This window comes from Varroa destructor, unplaced genomic scaffold, assembly GCF_002443255.2.
Source record: "Varroa destructor unplaced genomic scaffold, Vdes_3.0 BEIS01000003.1, whole genome shotgun sequence".
In the NCBI taxonomy this organism is placed as follows: domain Eukaryota; kingdom Metazoa; phylum Arthropoda; class Arachnida; order Mesostigmata; family Varroidae; genus Varroa; species Varroa destructor.
Genome location: NW_019211456.1, coordinates 12,082,857 through 12,095,416, shown reverse-complemented (window position 1 = coordinate 12,095,416; position 12,560 = coordinate 12,082,857). Strand labels below are relative to the sequence as shown.

Below are 12,560 nucleotides of genomic sequence, written 5' to 3'. Positions count from 1 at the left end.
GGGACATGCTCTCCAGCCAGAGCGAGTCGTTCATCGACAAGATGAATGATTCGTCTTGAAATAATCTAGCAGTTTACGGAAGGGCTAGAGGAGAGATTTGCTCGAAATGATTCCCTTGTTATCTACTAACAGACGACTGATTCATGGTCACTCTCATTTATTTTGCTATAATTAGTTTATGTAGGTGTGATCCAGTAGGTTCCAGTAGTTATTACGGATCGAAGAAACTGTGAGTTACAAATAACTATCTATTGTAGTATAGCGGTACCCTCACGGTAGCAGACCAAGAATAACAAATATATTATAAATGATGGAAGAAAAATTCACTAGTACCATGTCGTCTGATTGTAACTATGATGTTATTACTTTCCTCACTGTTGCTCTGCCCTAACTAGCGATGCCAGCATGGCTGATAGACCCCGTACACAATCTAACTAATGAGCATATAGTGGTACAAAGTATATGTATGTAATCTGAAATAAAGAAAGATCTAATACATGCCTTTGGTCTATATAGCCTGATGAACCAATACGATATTAAGCTAGCGCAAATCAAATACGACCATACATCCAATCGGCGCAGTCTCATCCAAGAAATCTAAGCCCACGTTTTCGCTACAAGCGTTTTCGCCAACGGCCAGCGAGCGAGCGAGCGAGCGAGTGGCAAAATAAGCGGTAGATCATACGATGAGTCACGTTACCTGTACAACTTGAAAAAAATCGACAGCGTAAGCTGGAGGCCTAGCTATGCCACTGAGTTAGAAACAATTAAGAATCGTAGGCTTTGTCAATGTTTGTAGATGTGTTTAAACAAAGCACGCAGACTGCATTTTCTTTCGATTGCATATAATCCGATTAGATACGAGCGTAAGTGATTTGTCAAGTGAGTCGTATGGCAAGAACATTGTCACTATTGGCAAAAAGAAACGGATCGGTACGTTCCGCATACAGTAAACAACTAACTATGAAAGCAAACGGCAACAGCGACCGCATCGATAGGGATATTAAGCAAGGTTTAGTCCATCTCGTTTACAGGTTGCAGCTTAAATGTATCGGTTTTTTTGTACTATAATTATTGAAGTTGCCCAATACAATTTGTACTGCAGCAGTAAGTGCAGAACGTATGCAAGTCTGAAGTGTTACCGTCCTAAATATAATTACTATAGCTATATTCATTTAATACGGTAAAACACCTTTATACACACGTGTATATCGTACACGATGTAAATATTTCGTACGAAAGTTAATCGTCTGTAGGTCTACAAAAAGAAAATAGCTCGGACTTTTACTAAAAGGGCCTTGTGTAACGAGAATTGTCAAAGCACAGAATGAGCTCGAAAGAGTAAAGATCTTATCGAAACGTTTCAAAAATATGTCAAACTATCGGCGATGTCGATTGTACCACAGCTGCATCTCATGCGCACGACAGAAAATACACGTTCTCTTTGTCTGCCTCGCCACCTTGAAATACAAGTATATCTTAAATAGACTTCAGGTAGATATTGAGATTAGGCTTAGTAATATATGTAAATACTAAAGCAGGGACCAGCCCAACTAGCGGTCACCAAGTGTATCAAACTTTGCTTGTTCTGTGAATATAAGTTACAACGATAACTTTGCTCTTAAAACTTTCACGCCTCAAACATCCGAGCAAACTTCATGTGCCGAAATAATGGCTCCCTATTATTAGACACTCAACTATAGCCCGTGAATCTATTATAAGAGCAGTAAAAAAGTCTTGTGAAAAAAAAAAAAAACTTTAACCGCATCCAGTCGAGCTCTAGGTTAATTTTCAGGCCGTCAACTGTACCGCGAGCCAACTTCTTACGTCAAGTCACTTACTATACGGCAAAAACTATACAACGAAGCCACAATGGAACATCAATGAAAACGCTAGGACAAATCGTCGTAATTCTACCACATCAGGAAAATTTAAAACCCGAATGTACTGTAGGAAGCAAATAACAGACACACGCTGTTTGACTCGTCATAGTCTGACCGTTGAATTAACATTAGTGCAGTATTGTCATCCCCTCGCATTAATTCATACGCAGTCCTCTCATCTTCCGTTTCATCACGTTCAGCCAGTCTACATCTTTCCACCTCCTTCCTCATCAAGCCAGGTAGTCTTTCGCGCTTTTCATTTTCCCTCCTTCGTTCGCAGACAGCATTACCTGACCGATGCAGTGTGTGCGATCTATTTTCCATCCGACCGACCGCCTTTTTTCTATCCCTTTGTATCCCGATAAATAAATAGATATGAATTAACGCAGCTGATATAACTTAAATTCAAATCGTCAACAACTACCACGAGCGCCACCATTCGTGTCTTGCCTCTTCGTTCGCGTTGCGGAAAGCATAGCGCAAACGGTCCCTAGTACCCCGCGACCCGAAGAGTGTTAACGGGATGATTGGTGCGGCGAGCCTTCTTGAAGGAGCGTCGCCGTCCCTGCGTCGCTATAAAAACTGACCGGTGCGCACGACCGGCCAGCACGGAGAACACAAAGTGCGCGCCAGAGCTCTGTCATCACAAAATACCTTTACCGCCGGTTGTTTCAGCCGTCACAGTTGTCAACGGCTGGGCTTTTGACGTAGGCAACCGGCAGCTGCTGCTGCTGCTGCTGCTACCGGCCGTGCTTCTCGTTCATGCTATATATTTCGATGGATCATCTGTCGCCAAGTTCGGTCAATGTAGACAGAACCGAGACGGCGCTACAGCGAATCTACAATACGTGATACTCTCATTACATTGTATGAAGCGGTGATGACGATGACAAGCCATTACGTTGCCGCCGGTCGCTAGCAGCAAGAAAAAAGTGTAAAACAACAACCAAATACACTTGAACGTACACGAATATTAATACTGTATTAGACAATACATAGACATCTTGCTTTGACATTATTACAAGCAAACTGATGAGAGGCGTCTCCCTTTAGGTGATTCGAACAGTGATGTTAAAAGTAAAGTTCAGCAATGGCGGGCGTCTAACGATTTTTCACTGAGAAACACAACTGCGCTTCATCCGTTTGTGTGTTTGTATGTCCACATGGAGATCTACACATATGAAGCGAGATAAAGTTCTAAACTGATACAAACTTCTCTTACGTTCTTCAACAGGATCGTTGCATTGAAACACTCACATCTGTGTCATTTATTTTTTTATCCATACTAGGAAAGATGTTGTTTTCTTAATCCAAAGTCGAGCAATGCTGTGATTGCCATAGTTCACTCGGTGGATGTTACTCCCTGCCTCATTTGTTGAAGTTACCAGAAGTGAAACACAAAAAGGAAATAAATAAACAGTATATCTAAAACACCAACGTCCAAATGTCCCCTTTCTTTATTTTGGTCTCGGTTACGTTCCAGGCTTTGTTAGCGAGCTTATTGGCAGGCTAAACTGGTTTAATCCATGAGCACGGGCCAACTTACCAGTATAAAATTTATTGGAGTAAAATGCCCAAACGAAGCGGCCCACCCGCTACATAAACAGAAATTTCTTATATATTTTAATAGGTAGTACTTTAGAATTGTTGCTAGCCGTATGATTTTCGAACGAACTAAGCTAATATGAAAATCTTATGATCGAACTGACTAAACAGAAGTTTTATGCGTGACGAATAGCCAACGCCGTCGTCTACTCTGCTGTTTACGAAGTAGAGGCTATCAGCACGGTGCTATCGAGACGATGTATCAAATAGTTAGAAACGTTGGAAAGCGACATGTGACCGTTTTAGGGAAAAAGGAGATCCACCGCTGTAATACCTAGAATTAGCGAAAATACGTTATACTAGTTGAAAATATTCTATAAAAAGTTACTACATTACTTTGCCTTTAAAATTCAAGCCTGAGCTACCTTGCAAGAACTGACTTTAAATGTTTTAAGACGACGACAAGTAAATCTATTTGATACGAGTAGTTTCAATACCCTAGAAAACGTTTGCGTCCTGGTGGGCCGCTAGTTACCCTTATGTAATATTGCATAGCCTTCACATTTCTAATCTCCGTTAACTAGTCACTCAGTCTTCAAGCAGAAGCTGCTAAAAGAAGACAATGGTAGATTCGATCACTTAGCGAGTGATATTTTGTTCTTAACGTGTGTGCTTTGTACTCGGTTGTAGAGCTGTCACGTAATGAGCTTTTCTGCAAATCGATCTCTCAAGATAGCGCCATCTATAAACATAAAGAAAACGCAACACAGCAATAGCCGAATTAATTAAGAAATAATAGCAAAACACTTGGCTCCCTAGGCGAGACAGCAGCTAGAGTGCCCCCTGTTACCTAAACCTCGATATTACGTCCGTAGTTGCACGACTGAAAAGAGCGCCGTTCTGCATTATATATATATATATATATATATATATATATATTAATATATTGAGGTACTGGATAATTTATCGTGAAGTTCAGAACTTCATTTGTTTGTCTTCCTAAACCTAACAATGGCTTGTTCTTCTCGCAGATCATACCCAGCGCCTTAAACGCTTCTATTTCCAACTTTCAAACCTGGGATAAAGCATTACGTAGTCAATGTACATGGTAGCTTAGATATCATGACGCCACAAGATGTCAGGGATGTCGCCTAATAATATTACGAACAAAAGCGGGCTGAGGTTCTATCGTTGGAAGGACACCCCGATGCTTGCAGAACACTTTCGTTGTCTGCAAACATCGTCGCTTAGAATTAAAATATTTGCTTTGAGAAGGTCTACAAGCAAGTAAAGATTCCCAGTTCAATCCCGACGTTGCCTTGCAGCTTCTGGAATGGCTGATCGCCCGGGGCGGTGTCGAGCGCTAATCTATAATCGATAAACACTGCTTACGGTAGTTTACTTCTCGCGTTAACTGCATTGATCAAGTATCTAGAAAGCATTTTAGAAGCTGTCATCGTTGATTTAATCGGGCGGGTCTAAGTGGCTAAACTGATGCATGTGTGCAGAGCGAATGTACATCACTCACCATCTTACTTCTACATCCTCAACCAACATTTGATTGTTTTTTCATCTTTTACGCCCGACACTGAAGCTGACAGACATCATTTCAGGCGGCTAGCCCCAGCATGAGACGAGATGTGTTTACACCTAGATTCGAAATTGAGCGCCCCATGTTTCGTTCACTTCCGTCTAGCAGGCGAACATGTCTGCCAACCGGCACATGGCGATGATGGTTGTAGACTTGCAACTCTAGAAGGCAATATATTAATATACAATTGCAGGATTACTCAACGTTAATAGCTTTGCAGACACGATCAAGCATCTACAAACTCAAATGTTTCTACGGTTTGTTTTGCAGCTTATTAAGTTTCTATTGTACGATTTGCAAATAGGGCACCTCACAATGGGTCGTCGTTGCCTACTTTTTGTGACTTTCCTTCAATAACATTTTATTCATAACACCAAAAGCTGTGCCATAATGTAAAATTCGTCTAGAGCCGTTCTTGTCATAAACCACGTCGTCTGCAGCTTTTCCTAATAGCAGTGCTTTCAGCAGCAGACAACTTTAATACCAGGAAGGTTTACGACCCATACAGAGTTCGTCGTTCTCTGGAAATACCTTCTTCGCAAACTTTACGTTGTGAAATAGGACTTAAGGGCTTATGAAAAAGCTAATGAAGAAGAGCTAATACAAATCTATGACTTGTTCCCTTTTATCGAAAATCGCTATAGTAAATCATTAGCCTTTAGTTGATTTCAAGACCGCTAGTCTATTTGGGATAAATTTTAGTGGGCTTTAATAAGAGGCCGCTTCACACTGCAGTTTTACATCAAGGCTGGGTCATATGCAAATGCACTGTACCCAATTTCGGCAACGAGTTTAAGCAGCTTAAAAAACAGGCCTGCTTTTTTCGATATGGAAGCTGGCTGGTTTAATATTGTCTGAAAATATTATTAAATCCGCAAAATGTCAATTCAAAGCCATTTGTGGATACTATTTATAGACAATATTCAACATTGATCGTTACTACTTTATGCACAGCTGTACGATACAAAAAATGTTAGTTTTTTCTTTTTGGAAATTTCTTCCTGTCAACGAGTTTATATTGGCATTTAACAGCTCGAAGTGCTTTTATTCGTTTATCAACTTTATGAAAGATGGTGAAAATTATAAAATCTGGGCAAATATTTAACTCAAAAGGATTAACGTGGGATTTTTAGGCACACACACACACGAATCGCGCGGGTGAATCGGCAACCAAAGGGTAGAGGTGTTATCGACACCAGGGTGCTGAATGAACTTTTCCATTTGCCACTGAAGGCAAACTTGTTCTAGTTAATGTGGCTTTGATCCTAAGTGTATTTCTTTGAGAATAGCATGTTTACCAATAGAGAAAAAGAAAAAGCACAAGCTCACCCATTTTTAGTGCGTCTGTATTTGTCATAAGTTCGCGTTGCAGCTGAGTCCCGCATTCAGCCGAAATGGTGTTAGCAAGAATCCACGTAAAATGCCGTAGACTTGAAAGGGAAGGTTCAAGTCAGCGACCTTTCTTCAAAAAGGGTTGTCCCAAGGTTCAACGTTTACGACTTCTGTGCACTGCACGATAAGCATGCGGCACTTTCCAACGCAATCTTGTGTAAAGGCCTGAAACGACTGGGTCCGTATTGGTTTTCCGCCTTTTAAACATTCATGAAGAGTGCGTACGAAAATGTCGTCAATAGGCTAGCTAAAATGTTCGAGTATCCGAACATTTCAGTTCCCCGGAGATCGCAACAGTTGGACCCGTCGTACGGTGATTCGCGGAGTGTGCTCTATGAGGGCGCTGGTGTTCGGTCCAATAAAATTTAGTTTAACTTAGAAACTTAAGCTTACAGACCACTTGAAGCGTTTGCTGTCAACAACAGCAAGACAACGAGTTCTGTATTAAAAGTCACCTTCTCGGTTGATTTGTAAGTTTGCACGACTAGTCCGGTAAACAAATAAAACTCCATATACATGGACCCTTATTCTATTGAAGACGTTGAAGCAACACACGTTTTGTGCACAACTATAGGAGAATAAATTATCAAGTTATTTCCGTTTTGTTACACTAAACTATTAATGGTTCCCTTTACACAAGCATGTTGAAATACTGCAACCTAGACCAAACGAGTTTTACCTCGACGAATCGAAACATTAATCTCCGATATCGCTTATTTTAAACGCTGAAGTTACTCAAGCAAAAATTTGATGAATACAAGATTTCTTTAGCACCACTTGTATCGTAGTTGCGTTATGCAACGTGAGAGCATTTCTCTGATGGGTCTTTTTTTGAAAAGAAAAGTCTATAGATAAGGCGTCCTATGATTGGGAAGCACCATATAGTAATTTTTGCTAAAGTTAAATGAAAAAGAAATATTAAAGCGATAGCAAAAATGGCATAATATTTAAAAGCAAATTGGTAAACATTTTACGGGTTATCGCAAGCTCGGTTGAAACTGCTGTGGCAGTTAAAAATTTAATGACTCTCTAGTATTGTATGATATCTATTTCAACGTACAGCAATTATGTTCTTGTACGACATAGGTGCTTAGTAAACTCTAGTAACTTCATAAAGTTATCAATAGGCCCTATCTGATGCCTAGAGTGATTGAGCCACAAGCTGATCCCTTTATATAAGAAACAGACTAGATGAGTGCAGATAGAAGTACCAACTAACAAAAAATATTGTTCGTGTACACACAAAACCCTCAAAATTTCTACCCCTATCGCATTTAAATAAGATAAACCCTAAAAATGCCTAGAAGGGGTCCATAGTTGTATGTCAACTCCGCGACTCTGCATTTCCTAACTTACTCCAAAACCTGTATTCGCTGGCAACCTCTATCAGAAAGATCGCACAATGGGGCAATAGGATATCAACCTGCTCCATTGTCTGCTGAGCGGTTAGTAATGGCCTGTGTGTCTGACTTGTTAGATATGTACTATCAATGGTAATTCATTACTAATAGAGGACGTCTAACTAATTGCATAAACGAAAAATACGTGTGTGTTCCGCTTAGATGGAAACAACGGACAAGATCTGAAGGTTGACTAACCAAAAGATACATGACATAGTTTCTAAAGGAGACTAAAACAATCTGATCGGAAGCACGGTAATAGTTTAAGTGCAGCATTTACAACTATCTCACGTAATACGAGTAACTAATACCGGAGCGAATATCTGGTACGATATTCTACGAGATAAAAAAAAAGGACTACCAAAGCCATTCTGCGCAGGCTATCATGAAAATAGTTACTCACTAGCTCCTTATTTGCTCCTTTTCAATTATGTAATATATTATTCATATCGCCATTTTGATAATACTGCAACCATATTTTGGCTACATTTCAAGTCATTTTCAAGCCAATTCCTACAATCTAGGCCGGTTTTTTTTGTCATACAAAACGTATCGCATTGTGATCTAGGCATACAAGCGTCCCACAAGAAACTGATATATTTTACATAAATGCAACACACTGTGTTGTAATAGAACTTTGTAGTAAATAGGCTAATTTTCGTCTGACGTTACTCACAGTGCACTGATGTTAACATTTTCTGGCCGTTGTAGAACGCGTCTTAGGCGTGCCAGGCCGTTTGGCATGATAAGTCTGGGCTCGGAGAGTGCGTTGCACTCCATCAGCGGTCCACGCTTCGACATGCGGCACTGACACGGCGAGCAAATCGACGGCGGGCCGTTTGACGGCGATAAAACGGTTACTTCGGTGGCCGTTGTTGTTGGATTGGGCAAGGTCGTTTCGACTCCACCTATATCGACTCTGTCGGCAGCGGCGGCGGCGGCGGCAACGACGACGACGCCGCATAGCGCTGACACCAAAAGAACGTAGCTGAAAATCGCTGAGATCGAAGTCACGTTGATCAGAAATCGCGCAACAACTCCACGCACTTGTATCCAATACGGACAGGAGTCCATAGGCATCGCGGAACCGACGGCGCGGATGAGCGCAACGGGATCGGCGTTCTCCTCACAACTCAGTTCAATAACTACATTTAGATAGTTTCATGGACACTTCGCTCGACGAACAACGCACGAGGTCAAACAGGCACAAAGCACATTTTCATCCGACTCATATTCCCAAGCAGCAACGGTGGGGCGCGAAGTTTTCTTCTCTAAAGTCGGTGTGAAAGATTCTGTTTGTTACGATTTGTTTTCTCGTTGTTCAAGAGATATAAGTAAAGATATTTATTCACAGATCACCGCACACGATTGCTCACGGAGTAGTTTATGAAGTTATCTATTTGCCTGTATATTAATATGTGCAGATATTCTACGTACGAAAGCGATGCCAGTAAATCTACCCACCGTGAAACTCTACAAATTATTTACCAGGCCTAGGTACAGGACACCAAGTGATCAATTAGGTCTAACACCAAAGGATCGTAAGGTTTGTCGCTCTTTGCTCTTCAGTACGATACTACCATTCTTCATTCGCAAACATCTCATTGATCCCGAAGTCGGTCATAGGCAGTAGGTAACTCTGAGACGCTGGCTGATCTGAACTCTTATTCAATCTCCTACCTTTCTCATAGAGGATTCTTCTTACGAGTGTTTTTTTGCATGTGAATATAGCTGACGTATATATATATATATATATATGCTTTTGTCGAACTGCAATTACACAGATACAATTACAACCTCAGACCACTTTGACTGTTTCACTCATTGTGGATTCTGGACGGCATTCCCTTGGCCTCCATATGAAATGAAATCGGCCATAGAAAGAATTACGATGGACGGACAGGCGCACGGACGAATGATCGAAAGAATTACCGCCTCATTCTGTCGACTGCCAGTTCTCTTGGCTCTGCTCGGTCCGCTGATCGTCGATCGATCTATTACATTACAAAGGAAGCAGCGTATGTTGCAGTGATGGTCATCATGCTACACTGGCTGTTGGTCCGCCACTGAATTGCTCGTTAGCCGCTTTCTGTCGTTGTGGGGTTGAGCGTATCGCAGAATGGAGTGGGGATGGGGACATTCACGTGGTCCGCATCGGCCGGCGTCGGTGTTATCAGCTTGTGCCTGCTTGTTGAGCAGTTTAACGTGCACTGCTACCGCTGCTGGCTAGAAGCTCCAGTCGGTGGCTAGAACCGTGTTCGAACAACTGGAGTCAGGACCATCCGCTGTTTTCGACGGCGGCGGCAGTGGCAGCAGTAGGACAAGCAACATGAACGACGATGACGCTCAAATCTAACTGTGGTGTCGTTGCCAGAAGGCAGTGGCAATATCACGCACTAGCTGATTAGCTTCGGCGCTCAAAGAAGCGAGTTCCGAAACCCAGCCGGAGTATCGCCTCGGGGCTCTGCAATTGACTGACTGTATACCAACGCTGACCAGTGTTCCCGATCGATCAACAGTGGCTGGTCTTAGCGCCAGCAACAACAAGCATCTATCTACCGTTTGACCATAACGAACAACAGGAACTTAACGATACAGCAACGTCAAGAACCCACCGAAAATCGTATACTTGTTTTTTTCTACCCTACAGTAGCACCATTTCTACTGCCAACAACTTGGACACAGCCGTCAGATAGCCGTCGTTGCCGCTACTACTCATTGTGTATCTGTGCTTCTGCAGTGAATGAGCCTGTTTAAGCTTGGGCAGGCTTCGGTACTCCTCCTGTGTTTAGGACTATCCCGACAAGTGCGGTCATCGCTAATCGGTAGCACACGAAGTGCCGATAGTTTTCCAGTGCTACGGCGATGTTCGGTTTACTGCTGCTGTTGTTGGACTGATGCGCGCTAGGGTCTGCGCGAACTCAAAATAGGACTCGACGATCCGGAGATTTATGCACAAACACCGCTTTCACCTTTGAGTTCTTCTGCCTCTTTTGCGTTAAGAACAACCACGAAAGCAGTGAACGCAACGCTACAAACAGCTTTAATCTGCTATGACAGTAATTGTTTTTGTTGTTGCCTCTTTAGTCAGCTGTGACTCACTCTAGTCGAACAGCAGCGACACGAGCTGTGACCGTGGCATCAGGAGCAGCCACTGCTAAAGCAACGATCACATAGTGATATTAGCAACGGGATAGCACTTCACTAGTATTTAGTCTGGCGACACATAGGGCAGTTGGTGCTGATAGGAACAGACTCTCAAGACAATTACAAGCGTGAGTATTCGCAGAAAGCACAAGCCACAGTACAGATGAAGAAACGGTGAACCGGAACAAGGCCAGCACACAGGCGAACATGGCAGGCCAGCTCAAGCAGGAATCTGCATTTGTCGCTTACTGATAGGTAGCACTGGTTATGACACTAATTACAGTGGCATGACTAGTCAGTACGATGAAGGCTTCCTTCGCCTGATTATGCTGCTTTTCCGCGCTGCTGGCGAGGTAGCCTGTTTGTCCACCTGCTTCTTTCGCTGGCCTACTCTTCTGGATCTGTGCCGACTATTTTGTGCTATTCTTGAACGTGTGTATATATCTTTTCGTGCCTCACTGTGTGTTTCGTATGTTTCGCCGCTTAGTGATAATGATGATGATATGCGTTTGGTTTGCTTGCAACCCTTACGTTTCGCGCGCACCCCGCAAGTCTGGACGTCACTGATACAGTTGCCAGAGGGAGGCAATGACCTGGCACTCGCCCTAGCGCCGACCAGCGCTCGGAAAGGGCTCGTCGAAAAGTGGAGAGAGCCTCGCACTGGAAAGGGACACAGCGCAGGCGAGGTAACTCCGATGCAGCTCCCTAAAGGGAAGGGGAACAAAGGCGCACACTGCATGCGTGAATAGAACAAGCTGGAATAGGATAGGCGGTCAGCTAAACAAGGAGCAGCAGCTGCAACTGTGGCATAAGCTGTAGCTCCTTCTAAGGGTAAAACCAGTGCGAGGCCATTAAGATGAGAACAACGCAATGACAAGGGCTATAAAGTTGAAGAAGATGCGTGAATTAATGAGGAGTTAGCACTGACAATTTGACAGTTGGCGGCGGCGTTTGCGTCCTTGATCAACAGTAGTCAACGATCCGTCACAACTTTAAATTTCGTTGGAGATTTTAGCGAACGTATTGATTTGTATCTCTTTATGTCTAAAACAACTATACTGTTTTAAAACGTGAGCGTACTTCTCATGCACGTGTATCCCTTCAATTTGCTTATTGTCGTATTGTATTTATTGAAATTCGATGAACTCAGTTAGCAGTAGTGGTAAAATTTTCGAGGGATATGGCTTCGACAGCCGGCACACTTAAAATATCCCTCGGAATCTAGAATTCTAAATTGAAAACGATGTGTCCATACATTCGTTATAGTAGGTAGTCATAAGATTTTTAATGATTTATGCCCCAGTTAAAATGCAGTGTGTTGCGTGTTTGCCTGTTGAACATACAGAGATGTAACGGTATCCGTTTGAAATAGTGCCTGACCAATATTAATTTTATTTGATTTCAAGGCAGTAAAACAAAGGATATGCTGTACCAGGCCTTTTTAAACTATCCCTTCATCTTCAGATGTGATAACAAAACAATCGAAACTAAAGTACTTTTTGAAATTGCATATATGCAGGAGCCTGTTCTTCACAAAGAACGCCGTCGGGCCTTGACAAACTTCTGAGTACGCGATTTAGAATTAGCATTACAGATGAGCAA

At 42.4% G+C, this 12,560-nt stretch overlaps 1 protein-coding gene across 6 annotated transcripts in view; it reads right to left on the bottom strand.

Moving 5' to 3' along the window:
- Positions 1-12,316, bottom strand: part of LOC111246484 (uncharacterized) — a 107,917-nt gene extending 95,601 nt beyond the window's left edge. For 2 of the 6 annotated variants that reach the window (XM_022796154.2, XM_022796157.2), the window contains exon 1: positions 8,488-12,314. In XM_022796154.2, the coding sequence (XP_022651889.1) occupies positions 8,488-8,891 (404 nt within the window). In that variant the 5' untranslated portion in view covers positions 8,892-12,314. Of the gene's footprint in view, positions 1-8,487 lie in introns of all 6 variants that reach the window. The other 4 variants (XM_086984626.1, XM_086984627.1, XM_022796156.2 and 1 more) reach the window with 3 other exon arrangements.
- Positions 12,317-12,560: the final 244 nt, after the last annotated feature.